We start from the raw sequence: 17,066 nt of genomic DNA on the forward strand, positions 1-17,066 counted from the left end.
ATATAATTATTTAGCAATAAAACAGGCAACCATAAAATCTAGACATGAGATTTAACACTTAGTGGTTATTATCGAGTAAAATACACTATAGCTGCTAGAATGAGACAAAAGACAAAAACATTGTAGGAACATTTTTGACAAGACAGATTTTGACAGTGTTTTGGAGGAGGGATTGGACTATAGTTTCCATTCGTGTTGAATCTTAGCTGTAGAAAGCCCCACAAAGGCAGGATCAATGATTTTGTCCTTAATTTTAGGGGACAGATAGTTTTTATTACGTTATTCTTGAAGTAGTTTTCATCCACAATTCAGTTTCCAGAAGACAGATTGTGAGAGAACATTTATATAGAGTTTGGAGTCATCAGCATAGAGATGATGGGGGGTGGGGAGGGGTCACCTTTGAAACCAAGTCTAGGTCAAACTCTGAAAACTTGCATATACAAATGCCATTATAGTGTGTATATATATATATAGATGAAAAAGATCCAAATTAACATCATAAAAACTACACTTTGTATAACAAATCACTGGCATTTAGTCACATTTCAAAAGAATAAATATAATTCATGCTGGGCGCTGGTGGCACATGTACCATGTTAATATTGCTTCCTGGGTTTCAATCTGGCCCATGTCACCCTGTCTATCCCCGTGTCCCTAAACCAGGAGGTGTAACATAAGACAGGGAAGGACCCAAATAGCTGTCTGACTATGTGAAATGCTGAACTGAGATCAATGAGGACAAGGATATTAAGCAATCCGAAATTTCCTGAAGACAAAAGGCTATCTCATTACAACAAAGGTAAAAAAAAATTCTCTTTAGTCGACTTGCAGTCTCAATATCTCAGTGGTGGATTGATTTGGTTTAGAATTATGACAGGAGGGAATGACGAAAGCACAGCCAGTACTTAAAATACAAAGGACAAAGTCTGTCTTAATCTCTTCAGTCAGGCTAAAATCAGAAAGTTGTATTGTAGAACAAACCATGGGAATTATTCCCTCCTGCCCCTCCTCCTGCTTGCCCATCATGGTGTAGGATTTGCCAGCTCCTGTCTGGCCATAAGCAAAGATGCAGACGTTGTAGCCCTCAAAAGCATGCTGCAGCATTTCCTTGCCAATGTCATTGTATACAAGGTTCTGTGATGCAAAGCTGGGGTCTTCCGGCTGTAGGAAAGACAGAGAAATGACTTTAAATGTACAGAATTTCAATAAACTCAAGATATTTCAAATTGGCAATATATGAATAAGTATATTTATATCTTATATTTCTTATTGGCCATTATGCTGGACACTGGAAAATGTTAAAGCTCACCGTAGTGTGCGACCAGTAGGAATAATCAAAACTGAAGGTCTTTGCTGGTTCCTTTGGGGCTTTGGGGTTGAGAATAGCTGTGGAGGGGAAACAAAATTAGTAAAATGTCTGATAACATCTGGTTTGAATGTGAATATGAGACAACAACTACTCCCACGTTCTTGTATTTTCATTTTAAGGGCTTCCTAAAGTTAATTAACATGTGAAACGTCAGCTACTCAATTTACTAAATGAAGATTTTTATTATTTCACTCTGATGACATCACAGCACCTAAAGTAAGAAAGCAGCATGTGTGCAGTGACTTTGAATGATGGCTGGGAACTCTGACTGGTTCATTACTTAGTCAAATTTAAAAACACAAGTGATTCAAATGACAGTAGGTGCTTTGGCTTAGCACTTCTCAAATGAGAACAGAGATTATCCACGAATACCTGATGCTATGGCAGTTGGCCTGGTGTTTTCTTTGCAAACCTACTGCCTTTGTGCCTACTGAATGTGTCCTTTTTCTGCTTTAAAAACGTTTCGGTTCCAGTTTCCTTTTTTTTTTTCCCTTTGCTGGCACATTCTCTCTTGCTTGCACACTTGCTTCATCTCACTCTTAAAAAAGTCAGGGAAGCTGATTACATAAATGTTTTTAAACATCAAACTTACATCCCTAATTTATGTGTGCTTCATTTATGTAATTCTTCTAGTCCTTCATTTCACAAATAATTACTTAAACAGATACAGTCATGCGCTCAATTTATATAAATTATTTTTATCCTAGTTGGCAAAAAGTGCATCTCCCAAGATCCTGTTCTGCAATCAGGAGCACCATCAGTGATATATTTGGAACTGAAAGTCACATGAACCAGTGACGGATTATGAGCTGTTGGCTTTTTTGAGAACCACAGCAAGTTTCACCAAACACGTCATCTTTAATCAGTGTTTTGATTAAATCACATGCACTAATAACACAGCAAGAAAATGAACAATAAAGAGGTTGAGTCATAACACATGTCGATTACGCCTACTAAACAATCTTCACCTGTTGTATCTGAAAAAGGCATGATGACACAATATTTCCGCACACCCGACCGTTCCCTATGGCCACACAGACATTTCTTAATGAACAAGAATCTGCAGCCATGCCTGGCATTTCATCCCTCTCAACCATGCTTGCTGGTACCCCTGGGACTAGTGTTCAAGCGTTCCACACTGCACTGGATATGTGACAGAGAGAGAGGAGGAGATTAAGAATTTACTGCAGGATATTTGTAGATATCGGTACCCCAATTGTTAATCCCCTTATAAGAAAAACTGCACTTTTATTGACTAAAGCTGCCATGTGTTGGGGTCCGTGCAGAGAGTTTGCTAAGGCCAAACAGACAAACGCATAGCTTCACCATTAGAACTAAGGGGGGAGGTGGTGAGGTAGGAACGAGAAACAGGCGAGTGAAAAAAAAAAAAAAAAGGTTTGAGAGACTAAAAGTAACGGGTGTGCACAAAGACCTAGCAACAATCCAAACAGAGCAACAATAGAAACCAAAAGGCAGTACGAAAGGAAAAACTGCATCTGTATCTTAGTAGGTGCAATACTAATCTGTGTATTGAGAGCATTTCACTCTTTCCAAACAAATCTCCAGTGAGAGCTACAAAGCAGTAATTATCTTGGTTTCATGCAAATTCTGTGCTTCGCTAATGGGCAAATTAAAGGCAGGTCTGGCTCCTCGACATGAGGGTGCTTGAGAGGCTTTTGCATCAAGATGTCCCCGGCAGAGTGCCTTATGTGTTCAGAGGATTTCAGCACACTTATCAATAATGCAGGAGATGTGGAGAGACGGGGATTGCATATCGCCCTCCGTGGGTCACATGCTGACAGAAAAGCACAACGTGTCCTTAGAAACCAGAACACTAACTGCTTCATGCTAAATATGTGATGATTATAGCAGCTGCCGTTGCACTAAAACTCAGGTAGCCACAGCCTAGCACAGGTAAAAACAATGCATCTGTGTGCACCCCCTACGATCTTCAAACAGGTTAAGGTGCACTGGTAGAGCAGCAGCTTCCATTTTGGGCACTGGAAGAGGATACAGTGAGACAGGTGGCTAAATAAAGCCCAATTTCACCTTTGACCTGCCTCCAAAGAGAAATTGGAGCCAGGGCAGAAAGAAACGAAGGGGGATTTACGTTACCAGTGCCCCTGTTCGCCTTTCCTGGAACAATCTACAGTGGCTAATAACAAGGGGGCAGCCTAAGCTCTGATTCAGTGCCAACGTGGCACCTTAGCGGTAAAAACAGAATGATGATGAGACAGTGCCACATGTGTGCTCATGACAGGCCAGGAAACTGACAGAGACAAACTAGCCTTACTGGGAATCACAGGTGTGTTCTGGCAAGACAAGACATGATGTGAGCTTTCTATTCTTTACCGAGTCTGTCAACTTCTCTGATTCAGATCTTGTCATAGATGAGAGCCGATGTAGGGGTGTAAAAAATGTATCTAAGCAAAGCAAAGCAACATGGCATCAGCTAGTGGGAGACTGTTCAACTCCTGAGGGTGAATCATGCTCACGACGTGGCATAGACGTCTTTGCCCACTTCACTGCTCTCAGAACAGATAGCTACCTCACCCATGTGGTCCTGCCAGTGCGTCATAAGAGAGGATCTCTCATGTAAGTCTACAAATAGTGTATTGAGGGCAAGGATGAAACAAACTACCACACAAATGGAGCTGTAACCAAGATAACATCTGCCATCTCCCAGTAAGGAACGGATATGGCAATGGGGATGTGTGTGTAGTCCAATTTCTTATTATTTGTACTCTATGTGAAAGAATGAATATATTGTTTGTTTCTCATATACAGTGTATCCACCCTACGTCATCACACACACATCTAAAGTCAAACTGTAGCATCTTTATGTTGAAGAGTGACGCATAGGGAGGTGGGTTTTATCCCCGCCATCTGAGATGAAGTAAATCTGACAGGAGTGCCCCATATACTGCCAGAGTGTGACTCACTTCACTTTTTTACACCTGCACATGTGCATCACACTTATCTATGTGAGCACGGTTGCATGTATTAATAGTCACAAACCAGGATGTCAATGAGGAATTCCTCTGCTTTCCATTTATAGTAAATATTCCCACCAGAGTCACATCGTGTACTTAAAATGGCAGACGCATTCTGCTGCCTAATAAACAACGTCATCACTCTGTCTTTCTCAACCATGGCAACAGGTATAGGACCAGATTCTGGTTGCCATAACAACCTCAACTTGGCACACAAGGGGAGGATGCGGCACATTGCGTTCTGTTTTCTCTCTCCTCAAGCATTCCCCATTCCTGCTTTGTAGAAATTATATAGAGTAACTTAAACACAGGTTTATTGATTATTTATCAAACATGTGATTTCAGGATTCTAATCATTTAAAAACCCTGAAACGTGCAAAAATCACTGTGTGAGAAACTGTAGGATTCGTAAGAGATTAAGCTACTTATCATGTCAGACTCCATATGCAATACCAGAAACAACTTTTACTTGACAAAAAGCTTTTAGATACTTTTTATTTGGAAAATCTACTAACAGGAATATATAAAAAGACAAACAGTTAATCATTTAAAAATAAACAACCTTTTGAGCACTGAGGCACTTCTCTTGGTGACACATAAGGTATGCATTGATTGGCTGCGTACCAGGAAACACTAAACGCAATGTCCTCAGACACAAGGTCAGAAATTCAACATTATCGATAAAAGAGTAACACAGATGACCGTCTAATCATTACTGTGTCATCATCTGGCCATCAGACAACACTAAATTTACATAACATAAACCGATGGCATGCAAATCTGTGTGGGAGACACTGCAGGAGACACGATTCTCTCAACATAGAGAAATTCATTCAGATAGAGAACGCCCATGTTCAGTGAACAGACGAGCTACTGGGTGGCATGTGAGGGTACGTCAGATGTTTATTTTCCCAAAATGCCACAGCTCTGCATTTTCAGTTCCCCCGTTGTGCAGTATATAGGACCGATAGGATGCCGGCTTCTCCACAGGAGCTCTCCATTTCAAGGCAGGGTGGATACCAGTTAACTAACCACATCCTGCTATCCAAAGAACATCACTCAGCTGGTTGTAGCCGGCAGACATTTTGTGCTCCAGTAGTCAACATGGGGCCCATAATCCGGCCAGGAAAGCAGAGACACCCCCAGTAATTAGGTTGTTAGGAGGTCTCCGAGCACCAGATGGGGACTAAAAGCTAGCCCCATTCACCTGAGTCTAGCAGACAAGCAGGGACTAAAATGGCTGAATGTATATCTGCCTCTGTCTTCCAGTAACCGTCTATGGACCCTGCTAGCTGTTAATTCAAGCTGATTGATGACTGTCCAGTATAACAGGAAGGAGATGAGGGCATTAAATAAATGTATATGAAAAAAATAAAAAGGAAAACAAATGAAAGAACTGCTAAGGTGAATCCAAGCATTCAGAGAATTAATATCTGTGCAGAATTGTTATTACCACATGTGCTTCTTTCAGCAGGAATGAGGAATTTTAATAGCGTCCCTGAGGTGTGTGTGCATGTGGGCAGCGGTGTGATGTAACTGAAGAATATTATTGCATTTAATTCACTCATAAGATTACAGTCATTTTCCACTAAATTAAAGTGTTGGTTTAGCACCAAATTGCATCAACCATATGCACTTAACATATAAGGTATCAGACAAGTGGACCTACTGTACTGTACTGTATGATCATTTTGTCATGAGAGAATTCAATCAATTAAAATAGATTATGATTTATCATCGTTTTTGTTGTTTTTTCATTTTGGGCGACGAGCCTAAAGGCAGTAATGGACCTGAACAGTTTAGAATGATTGTAACAGACTGGATGGAAAATCTACAGCCAAAGTGTGTTCATCTTCCAAATGACGTGATACTCCACCAAGGAGACCTATGAGCTGTAGGTCAGAGAAAAAGTAGCTCTGAATGAAGTCAAGTTATCTCATATTAAAATGGACTAACACTAGCTTAGATTAGGGCTGCAATTAAAGACTTTCACTGTTGTTTAATCTGTTTAATTTTTCAGTCGCATGATTAACAAACCTCCAAATGGGTCACTAAGGCAAGTGACACATTTCCCCATGCGGTTCCTGTTGTGTGGTAAAGCATCACAGGCACTAATCACAGTAGCTCATAAGAGGCTGCAGTGCAGTTCCTGCATGTGCAAACTTCAGCGTACATGGTCAAAAATAATAACATAAGATGAGAGGTTGTAAATATATAGTGTATACTGTTTATACAGGATTTATATTGTTAGTTAACCGCCCAACAGCTGATGTGCTCATTTCTACAGCTCTAAAGCTATATATGTCTATAAAATATTACAACTGCACACCTGTGTCACACTTTGTGCATGTGTGGTGAAGCAAAGCAGCTGTCGACATGAGCCGATGGTTTGAGCAGCACCACAGTAACACTAACATGGCTGTTCAGCCTTACATAGGGAGCATAAAGACTGTATGGAGCACACACACACACACAGAAATGCTCTGCATGTTGTATCCAGTATCTTTGGAAGAGAGTGTGTGATGGCTCGGTTGCCGGGGCTGCAGCACAGGTGACAGAGTTGTCACTGGATGCAGCTCAAAGCTGAGAGCTAAAAGTAGTCTCTGAGCACTGCTGTGCACATTCGACTAACAGCTGAGCTTGTCGCAGCCACAACACAGGACGTACAACAACTCCAAAACAGAAACTAACATGTGGTATCTTGATTACCCCTTTAGATACAGTGCACTTTCACGTCAGGTCAAGGAGATGCCATGTAGCCTTTAATTAAAAAATATCCACACAGCAATACTTCTCTGTCGGGTACTCTTGCCAAAAAAACCTGGAACTTTCCGAGTTCATCCAGCCACAGACGGGCCCCTTTCACACCAGAATCCACATCACCATCACTGACACAGACACATCATTTTCAAAAGACTGCAACAAACTTTCTATTTATTTTAAGATCACATTTTTATTTCATTAGATGGGCCACTAGATCAAAGTAATTACTGCAACTGTAAAGAAAGGCAATGCATTCTCCCCTATTTCTACTTAAAAGTTTGATCACGTCATTTTTCTCTTTCCACTGAGAGAGAGGAGAGGGGAAAAAAGCACAGGAAGACACCAGAACAATGCACTGAATACGGGGTATTGCAGTTGACAACAGAGCCTGCAAAACATGTTAGGTAATCTGTTATGACAAGGCTTTATGTGCCCAGTCCCCTCTATCACAATGACCCTTTTCACACTGCCTTACACCCCCCACCCCTAACCCCCCCTCCCCCTCCCTTTTTAGAAAAAAATATTGCCACATTTAGAAAAAAAGAAAATCAATGTTTCTGTCGGAAAGTGTCTGACGTTAGCTAAATGTAAATTAAACTTTAAAAGCAACTGGACTGCATTGAAAAAATGTTCATCTTTCTATTATTATTAAAAAAAAAACTTTAGAGATTTAATTAATTCAGTGACTGTGTTTACATGCACACAAGAAACCAGGTTAATTGAAGAAATCTGGTTTGGGCAGGAAATCTGTGTGTTTACACGCACTGCAATTAAACGTTTTAATGCAGCTGGTTGGCAATCAGATTTAGTCCCTGCCACCTGCCCGTTTTCTCAGAGCATTTGGAGTGATAGTTGCAGTGAAAAGACAAGTTATAAACTGGGAGTGGATGTCTTTTTGGTTATGCACATACACTTTATTTGACAACAGGATTTCTCTCAAATTCAGGAAGCTGGATTTCTTGTTAACATGACATTCAAAATAATTTCAAAACATCTAAAAATTGAAATTAACAAGGTTAAATAAGTGCATTTACACACACAAATAGGCTTTGTCTAATAACCTGAAAATCAGAGGTTTGTTCAGGATTGTTCTAGTAAGTGCGGTTTAGTTTTACCGACTCCATGCCAAAAAGTGAAAAAAAAGGTTATGGCTTTAGGTGGGTTTGCCTGTCTAGCTGGAAAGCAGTGGGAAAGGGTGCAGTCCTGGTCCATGTGCCAGCTGTTCCAGCTCTGACTACTGTCTATTTATACAGCAGCAGATGGCAGCTAGTGCTTTGCATGCCGACAGACTGTCAGTGACAGGAAGGAATGGACAGATTTCAGCCGCCCAACCTTTTCCGCTGAACTCATAGCCAAACCATACATTGCTGCCAGCCCACAGACACTGATAGCTAGCGAGGACTGCGAGTGCCTTTTGATATTAGCAGCTCACGCAGGCTTACTGAGTCCAGGATAACAGAGACTAAAGAGAGGCTTCTAGAAACCACCAGACAGAGAAAACATGCCAAGCCAGCAGGACTCCATTCAGAAGCTAAACAAACACAGAACTACAACAAAGAGCGAGGGATATCAGGCATCCTCTCAGGTGATGACATGGGGGGGTTAAAACATAAAAAGCACACAGGATTGAAATCAGAGCTGAAATTACAAGAAATCTCTAAATGACATTCCGGTGGCTCGCAAGTCTAATGCCGGGTGCGTCTCGCCAAAGTGTGAACTTGTTTAATGAACATGTTTGTTGTTTTCACCTAAATGTTAATATTAACACGATGATGCAGGATCCTCAGAGTTTTCAGCTGTTTTCGCAGCTCAAAGAGGCAATGTTTCTCATGGATCAGGTCCAAGAAGGATATTCTCCTCCTTGCAGGTGCTGTCTCAAAGGTCAGAGGTCTTTCCAAACACATCCTGTGTCATGGAAAGCTATAGTAATGCATCCACAGCTTTAGACAAGTCTGGAATTTTCCAGTTTAAAAATAGCACTTAATCTATTGACAATTCAAACTCGCCTGTGTCAACTTCATACAAAAACTTGAGTGTTTCTGCGTGCATCAAAAACTGAAAAGGATTAAAAATAAAGCACTTGTAAAGCACAGAAAGTTTGTATTTTGGAAAAGTTTCTTCTCAGCCCAACCTTGGTTACCAACATCATCGGTAACTGTACTAATAAACGAATAGCATCACCATGAATAAGCCGGCATAAAATTATCAGCCTGCAATGAGAACAGTAATAAAACTTATCTGCCGCTGGAGGAATGCTGATTCCAACACCAGCAATTTGTCACTTTAAAATTAGTGCCTTGTCCCGGATAACCTTTCCAAATATCAGCCAATGCTGGTTAAACTGTCCATCAGCATACAGTAGGTCAAAGGCAAGAGCTCTCATTCCTAAAAAGAGAACTGAAAGTAGAAATAAACTAAATTATTATTATGATTTTAACATCTTGCATCATGACTGAACAGTGTCCCGAAATTGTCTCTTAACTACATGCAGATCATCATGTGATCCAGGCAGAGTGGTTGGACAACAGTGTGCAGACAAGGGAAATACAGAGCCCCTTACATTCACTGTTCACCACAGGCGCCCATTTTACAGAGCAGTGACCTGGATTTCCTCAACTAGCCTCCACTCTGAGACTGAAGTCTCTCTTTAAATGCTTTCTGGCTTTATGTAAGCATTATGACATCATGAAAACAACTCTGACACATGAATCTGTAAAATTCTCACATCTTTTTGTAATATCCCCCATCTTAAAAAAAAAAAAAAAATAGATATGATAAGAAGAAGCAACGCCACTGGTTTGACAAGTTCTGTGAAGCCAATAAAACAAAGGATAAACACTGACTGATGCCTCAAGCTAACGTCAGATGACTAACACCTATTTTCTCTGAAGGACAGTTATGATGCGTGAAACTGTTTGTCTGCGTGTGTACTACTGATCTCAATTAGCTGCACAGTCTTCAACAGCAGCATGAGCCAACCAGATTGAAGGTCAGCTCTCTCATCTTATTCAGTAAGGTTTCAAAAATATTATGCAGCCAAACTCTCTACTTCTTACTCATGAATAATACAAAGTAAGCATCATGCCCACCACCAAGCTACCCGTGCCTGGACTGCAAAGCTCTCTAGTTTGCCTCTGAATTCAGCCCTCAGACTGTGGGAGGAAACCAAACAATACAGTCTGGAAAGAGAGAGCAGTGTCGGTTTTGGGCACAAAAAAACTAAAAAACACATTCACTTTCTTGAATGTGGGAAAGTCCAGCCATTTCACCCAACTCAGGCAGTGAACCAAAGTGTAGGTAAGAGGAGAAAGCCAGGAGTGCCATAACCTCAAAACAAACACACCATTATCTGCCATTTATCCCACTGCTTGCATCATCGAGCTGGAGATCTGTATTCGGCCACACAGACCCAAACTGAGTATGAACTCGGTTAGCAAGTCAGACTCAAGTGAATGGTTGCATAGAGTCTTCTAAAAGGAAATCAAATCTCTTTATACTAATATGCCTGGTGCAGGTATCTTTCAGCTGGGACTTTTTGTTTGGATGACATTTAATTGCATGTTAACATACTTTATGGCCCAACTACATCCCTTATTTCCTCACTTCCTATTGCCCTGTCCACACACACACACACACAAAAAGATGTGTGGGCACACACAGACGCGCACAAACATTCCTAATTCCCCCTCATCTGTGCACAAAATGGGCAAGTGACCCTTTTGTTGTACAGACAATCTCTACCACCCTTCAATTGATCGGGTGCCGCTGTAAAACTGGGACACATTTTAGGATTTGGCTGGGCGACTAATTTCGCATTGTGTTGTTCCACCTTGTAATGTGAGGGAGGGCAGGGAGTTGGCCTTTTATCTCTGGTTGTATTACTAACATTAATGGATTTGTTTGGTCTGGAGTCCAGCGGCCAATCGAAGCAAAGCCATCTAGGAACAGCCTCATACAAGCATCCGTCCTTGGTGGTTTTTTCTGAAGGGTTCTGTGCTGCCAACAAGCTTTATCTTTATTTAAGATAGCAATGCTTTTCTGTAGAAAATTCCTACGTCAAGTAAAACAGAATTAGCAATATTATCTCATGCCATTCCTCCCTGTTTCAACAACAACAAAAAAATCATGAAAACAACCAGCCTTTTCTGCAGTGTAAGCACAAACTGCTGGACAATGACCACACATCAGCAGACTCAAATATAATAGCTTTGCCTTTTCTTTAGTTATAGCTCAAGTGTATAAATATCATGCATTTCCTATCCTCCAATATGACTGAAAATCTTATCATCCTTAGCTGGGAGACTGTATGTGATGCTGCCTCACGCTGTCCTACACGTGAATAGTGCTCGTGCACGACTTTCACTGTCTCCGCTGCTGTGGCTGCCTTTACATCTCCCCTCCCCCCTCTCGAGTCAGCTCCACTCAGCTTCCGCTCAGCCCCATCACAGGCTGGAACTAACAGTGAGCTAAAAAACAATGAGCTGAAAAACAAGGAGGTGAACAAAATTAAGCTAAGCTGACGTATTCTTTGGCATTAAGTCAATACTGAATCACTAATGCTTGTTCACCGTTGTAGTTACTATGCTACAATATGTGAGATCCTGTGTAAAAAAAAATGTGCCACAGATCTGACAGAGGGTCATCTTCTACATAAGCGTACAATGTGGCAAACCAGGTCTCATGAGATCATGAGATTCACTGGTTTTCCAGACCTTCTTTTCATCATTAGTAATACCTTTTGTTTAAAGACATCTGGAGCTGATCCCCAGGCCCTATGATGTTAACAGGGGGGACAACGCCAACAAATTCACTCATTATAAACCCTGATGGTGACATCATCGCTGGGTCAACTGTTAAGTTTTTAATCTGTGTCTGATGTCTCCAGATGTTTTGATGCAAAAAGTCTGTTTCTTTAGATTTTAAAGAAACATACTGTTGTTAGATTCATTTATATAGACTTTAAGAGCCTAATTTAGGCAAATTTGTTACAAACATGCTAACCTAGAAATATTTTACAGTCTGACAATTAGATGCCATGGGTTACTGCTTTAAATAAACTGACTCAGCACTAAAGCAAAGAGGCATCAAGACTAATTTTAAAATACTGGCACACTGAACGTAGTCAACGTAACTTTTGGCTTGGTCAGCTAAATAACTGAAACCATAATTAAGTAAGAGAAGGTATTTATCACTTTCCTTTTCTGACCTCTGCCACGTAAACTACATTCCTGCATTCAGCCTGCTCCTGATATGCAATGCCATACTGTGGTTTGTTATTCATTTCAAATGAATGGATAGAGTTTCCTCACCAATGGGAGCAGCTTGGAGCTCCCCCCTAATAGTCGACCGACTGTTAGTCGATGAGAAGAGTCTTAGTCAACCAAGTTTTCACTGGTAGGTTGGTTGCAGAAATTAAAAAAAAAAAACCTCAAACTCCACGCCGGAGCTGCGCCTTGCCAAAATTAGGTCAAAACCTAGTATGGCCGGACTGTGTATGAAACCCTAGAGGGCTTTTAATTTGAAACGATGGATGCAGGAAAGTGGTGACACGTGGCGACAACCCGGTCGAGGCGACCAATCACTCAGTCAGTGACCCTGTCCGCTGTGATAACAGAAGTATAGATTCCTCTGGAAATATCTGTCAGCTTCGACTATTTCCTGCAGGGAAACCCCCTAAAATGACAGATGGGATGATTTAACGGAACTAACTGACCCACGGGACTGAAAGAGGTAACTAAGTCTCCTCGCTGGTTGTGCCGACACATTCATTGTTGTTAACAGGAGGCTCGCTTCGTACATGCGCTTGTAAAATTGATATTTTAAAAGGCTCATTATTACAGTTTTGTATTTCTCTGCAACGTAGCACAGTGTTAATATTCTGTCTCAACCCTGAAACTCAAACCATTTTCTGATGCCCCCAAAATATATATATTTAAATAATTAAATTAATATCATAAACGTGTGACGACTAGTGGACTAATGGCTTGAACTAACGACTATTAGGCTAGGAAAATGTTTTGTTGGGGGCAGCCCTAGAGATGCCACAGTGGTTCTGTGTGACAATTTGTTTGAAATGTAAATATCAGTAATACTATTTGATTTTAAAGCTCAATACACATAATACTGTAGGACTGATTGCTCAAACAGGATTTCACCAAACTAATTGTTAATTCTTAACACATACTTTTATGCCGGTTTTATTTTCAGTGAAGATTTCAATCATCAATAAATTGAAAAGAGTCAAGTTGTCAAACTGAAGAGTTATAGAAAACCTGACACTAAGACTTGTCATTCAAATTGTATCAAATATTGTGGAAATTGTGTCGGACATACACCCAGACCGTCCCAAACAATTACAACCACTGCTGTCTACTATTCAATTTCAAAACTGCCAAACCGCATCACACAACACTTTGCGACACTTAGACCAAACCTTAAGTGGGTTGTTAAGACAGAAATGCAACACACTTGTGAGCAAAAGCAAACAAGAGCGCATGATGTTATAAAGAAGGAAATGTACATGGCAGAAGTATGACACTCGCATTCATTCAGTCAGGATGTTTTTGCAGCAGAAGAAAACTGCTGCTGTTGCCTTGACTACCCAGCACAGAAAAAGACCACAGGAGATATGACAGCGATAGGAACATGAGATACAATCCTCACACTATGACTCGTTACATTAGTGTTTCTTTATGGGTGTAATTATGCAAAAGTTTCACAGAACTAAACTTTGTGTGTAAAAAAAAAAACTTTCAGAATTGCAAAACAGTGTAATCCACTTTCTGTTACATAGAAAGTACAGGTAGGTGTTGAAAACCGACTGAGCTCTGCAACATACATTTGTGTTTCAGGCCTGACAGTCCTGTGACACAGCATGAGCTGATAACAGATACAGACATCTGCCTGTCCTCCCTCCTCATTAGGAGGTCAGTCTGGAATGACAGGCTGCTCTGAGGCGATGAGGAATGTAACACCCTGAGTGGGTGTGTCTGTGTATGTGTACACCTACAAGGGTCACAGGGATTACAGCCTCAGGGCATGATGACCTGAAGAAAGCCTGTGGATTACTGCTCCTAATCAGGTCTGCAGAAGCTTCAGCAGCAAGATGACCATCCCTCATCCAAACCCATGCTCCCCACCTTACTCCGCCACTCGTCCTGCCAGCTCTCTCCTCAATGACCACGATTCATTCATATGAGATGGGTTCATTGTCATTTCTGCTGTGGTGATAGCCTCCTCTTATGTGTAACTGACACAAGGGCTCAGCTGATTCCTCCCTGCAGGGATTTGTAAGGTCAACATCCACTTAGTTGATTGTGAGAGGACACTCGGGAGAATTGTAACTGAAAGGTGAAGGTTTAATTGATATGTTGACCTTTAGTTTGTTCTATCAGTTTGTCAATTAGTTTACTCTTAACTTAGGGAGTGATATTGTGTGACATCCAGCTCTGGAAAACATGGATTGCGTAGGCTGGTATCTTCTGATATTGCATTAGAAATACCATTCTTAACACTGGATATCTCCCATAATGGAAGGAATTGATCTGAACGCTGGTTTGTTCCAATGAAAATCAACCTTATGCTCTGAAATAACACAAGAGTCTGATTCTCTGCATGCACTGTGCAACATTTATCAAACATCTTTGGCCATAGATACATACATACATACATACATGAGAGGCTGCTCAGTAGCCGAGGGGTAACTTAGCACACGGGTTACATAACAAGACAGAGACTGATGTGGAGAACACATCAGGTTCGTAATGAAGGCAAGCTTTGGGTGTCCTGGTGTTATTCAACATTTGGAGCACCAACACTAACTAATGCAACAGCCCATCGCGTCACCCCTTTATAATTACATTAGCTCTGGTATGTTTAAGAGCTTCTACTGAAAGAGGCCTTTACTTGTTTCCAGCCAGCCTGCAGAGGCCTTGGACACATTTCCTGCACACTGGATAATCAATTTGCTGCCCCTCTGCCTGCACTCTATCCTTGACAACCCTCCATGCATGGTGAAAAGGAGAGAGAGAGACAGAGAGAGAGAGAGAGAGAGAGAGAGAGAGAGAGAGAGAGAGAGAGAGAGAGAGGAGACGGCATATCCTGCCCTTGCCCCTGAGCTCTCTCTTTCTCTGTGTTGTTGACATACGCGCACACCCCAACACATGTGCCCTTGAGCGAGTGACAACAATAAGGGGAGTGTCATGGCCTCATCCACACATCTGCCAAACACCTACAAACTGACCAAGCAGCTCCAGAAAAACATCCCATTTCTGTCAAGTAGCTCTCAGTCCCGTTTAGATGTTAGCCATCAGCAAAACACCGTGAAATAATAGGAATACACGGTTATCGCAGACACTGTGAGGATAGCACTATCACACCATCGTCTGATCGTAGAAGTGTATTGAAACATATTTTGATTAAGTATGAAAACTAAAAAATTACAAGTCTATTATGCTGCAGTAGTGGCTTGAGACACTTTTTTCTGATGTGAAAAATTGTCACCATTGGAATTCGTCGTGGCAGAATATGAGCTGATTAATAATCAAGCAAACTACACTTTTTAAGTCTATTGGTGCATATTTTGTGAATTATCACATAAAGTTGTGATGAGTCATGGATATACTGCCTTTGATAGGGGAACAAATAAACAAGGTCCATCTGTTTTTGGCTGATGTGGTTTAATTTTTAACTGAATTAGATAATTATACACATTTGGTAGTAATGAAAACCAACCATAAGGGATAAAATTGGACATTGGTTTGCTTTGAAGTTTTGTTTTAAAATTCAAACAAGGACTCTTGTTACTGTTACATACTTTAATCACACAAAAATCCTAACCAGTATGGCATCTCTTGGCTTCCCAAATGAAACACTGCTGAATTGTTTAGACTAAAAATTGAAAGTGGCTGGCTATGGTAAACAGTGATATATACAAAATGTGAGGAAATCCAGCAAACTACAGAAAGGTCAGATTTTCACACTGCATGTAAAATAATCTTGACAGGATGTATGAACGTGTGCATGTTTTGAGCCACTAGCTACCGTTCAACCTCTCAGCATCCTAATAAGACAGCGTTCTCAGCATACCATCTGCAATGAAGTCCTGATGAAGGGAGAGTATGGCTGCCTGCCAGCCTTCCTTTCTGCTCTGCAATCTGCCCATGTGATAGGAGGTAGAGTAGGCAGTACTGCAGCCTCCTCCTCTCCCTCGCTCACAGACGCACTGACTAACCCCCCAAAAACACTGCATATTCCACTGCAGTTCTGCTACAAACCACGGGTCACCCTCCAGCACCTCCGAGTGACATTGGCATAATGAAAACCCAAGGATATGGAGTACAAATACTAGGGATTTGACACAAAGCTTCTCTTTGGTAGAGTGTAAAAGATAAAGAGTAAGTGAGCCATAACTGGAAGGGACACTTGATCTTATGGAAGATTCATATAGGCTTAGTCTGATGAGCCTGAAAAGACTGACAGACAAAACTCCAGGCAAATAGGAGAGCCTGCAGGAAGAACAGGTTCCTGACATCACACGCTGTTGTGTTACTGGGTCAGTAAATGTTTCCATGTAAATATCAGGGTGATTGTGTTCATCTGTCAGCTGGAATGGGATATACAGCATGAGGCCGCTAGCACTTCACAGTACCTGATGACTCACAGTCACAAGTAAGCAGGTTGAATCACAAGACTATAAAACACATTCGGGTTTTCTCTTCCTTTCTTCCTCTTGCTCTGCTTTTGTCTATCATTTCATATCCTTTCATATATTTTCATAGATTCCACAATGACAGCATGCAAGCAGGGTGTCATCACAGTTTTACACAAACAAGTTCAATATGTTTTTAGACTTATAAAATTAGATTTCAGAATATAGCTTATTCCAATTTTAAATTTGAAGGAATTTTGCGTCTCTATTTTCCAATATTTTCTCATTAAAC

The 17,066-nt window shown here is 41.0% G+C and overlaps 1 protein-coding gene across 12 annotated transcripts in view; it reads right to left on the reverse strand.

The window, feature by feature from the left end:
- The window catches only part of kif1b (kinesin family member 1B), a 58,799-nt gene that overhangs the window by 39,335 nt on the left and 2,398 nt on the right, over positions 1-17,066 (reverse strand). For all 12 annotated transcript variants that reach the window (XM_067591943.1, XM_067591942.1, XM_067591944.1 and 9 more), the window contains exons 3-4: positions 1,310-1,386; positions 982-1,161 (exon numbers count right to left, since the gene is read on the reverse strand). In XM_067591943.1, coding sequence (XP_067448044.1) covers positions 982-1,161; positions 1,310-1,386 — 257 coding nt within the window. The remainder of the gene's footprint in view (positions 1-981; positions 1,162-1,309; positions 1,387-17,066) is intronic.

Source organism: Thunnus thynnus, chromosome 6 (assembly GCF_963924715.1).
Source record: "Thunnus thynnus chromosome 6, fThuThy2.1, whole genome shotgun sequence".
NCBI lineage: Eukaryota > Metazoa > Chordata > Actinopteri > Scombriformes > Scombridae > Thunnus > Thunnus thynnus.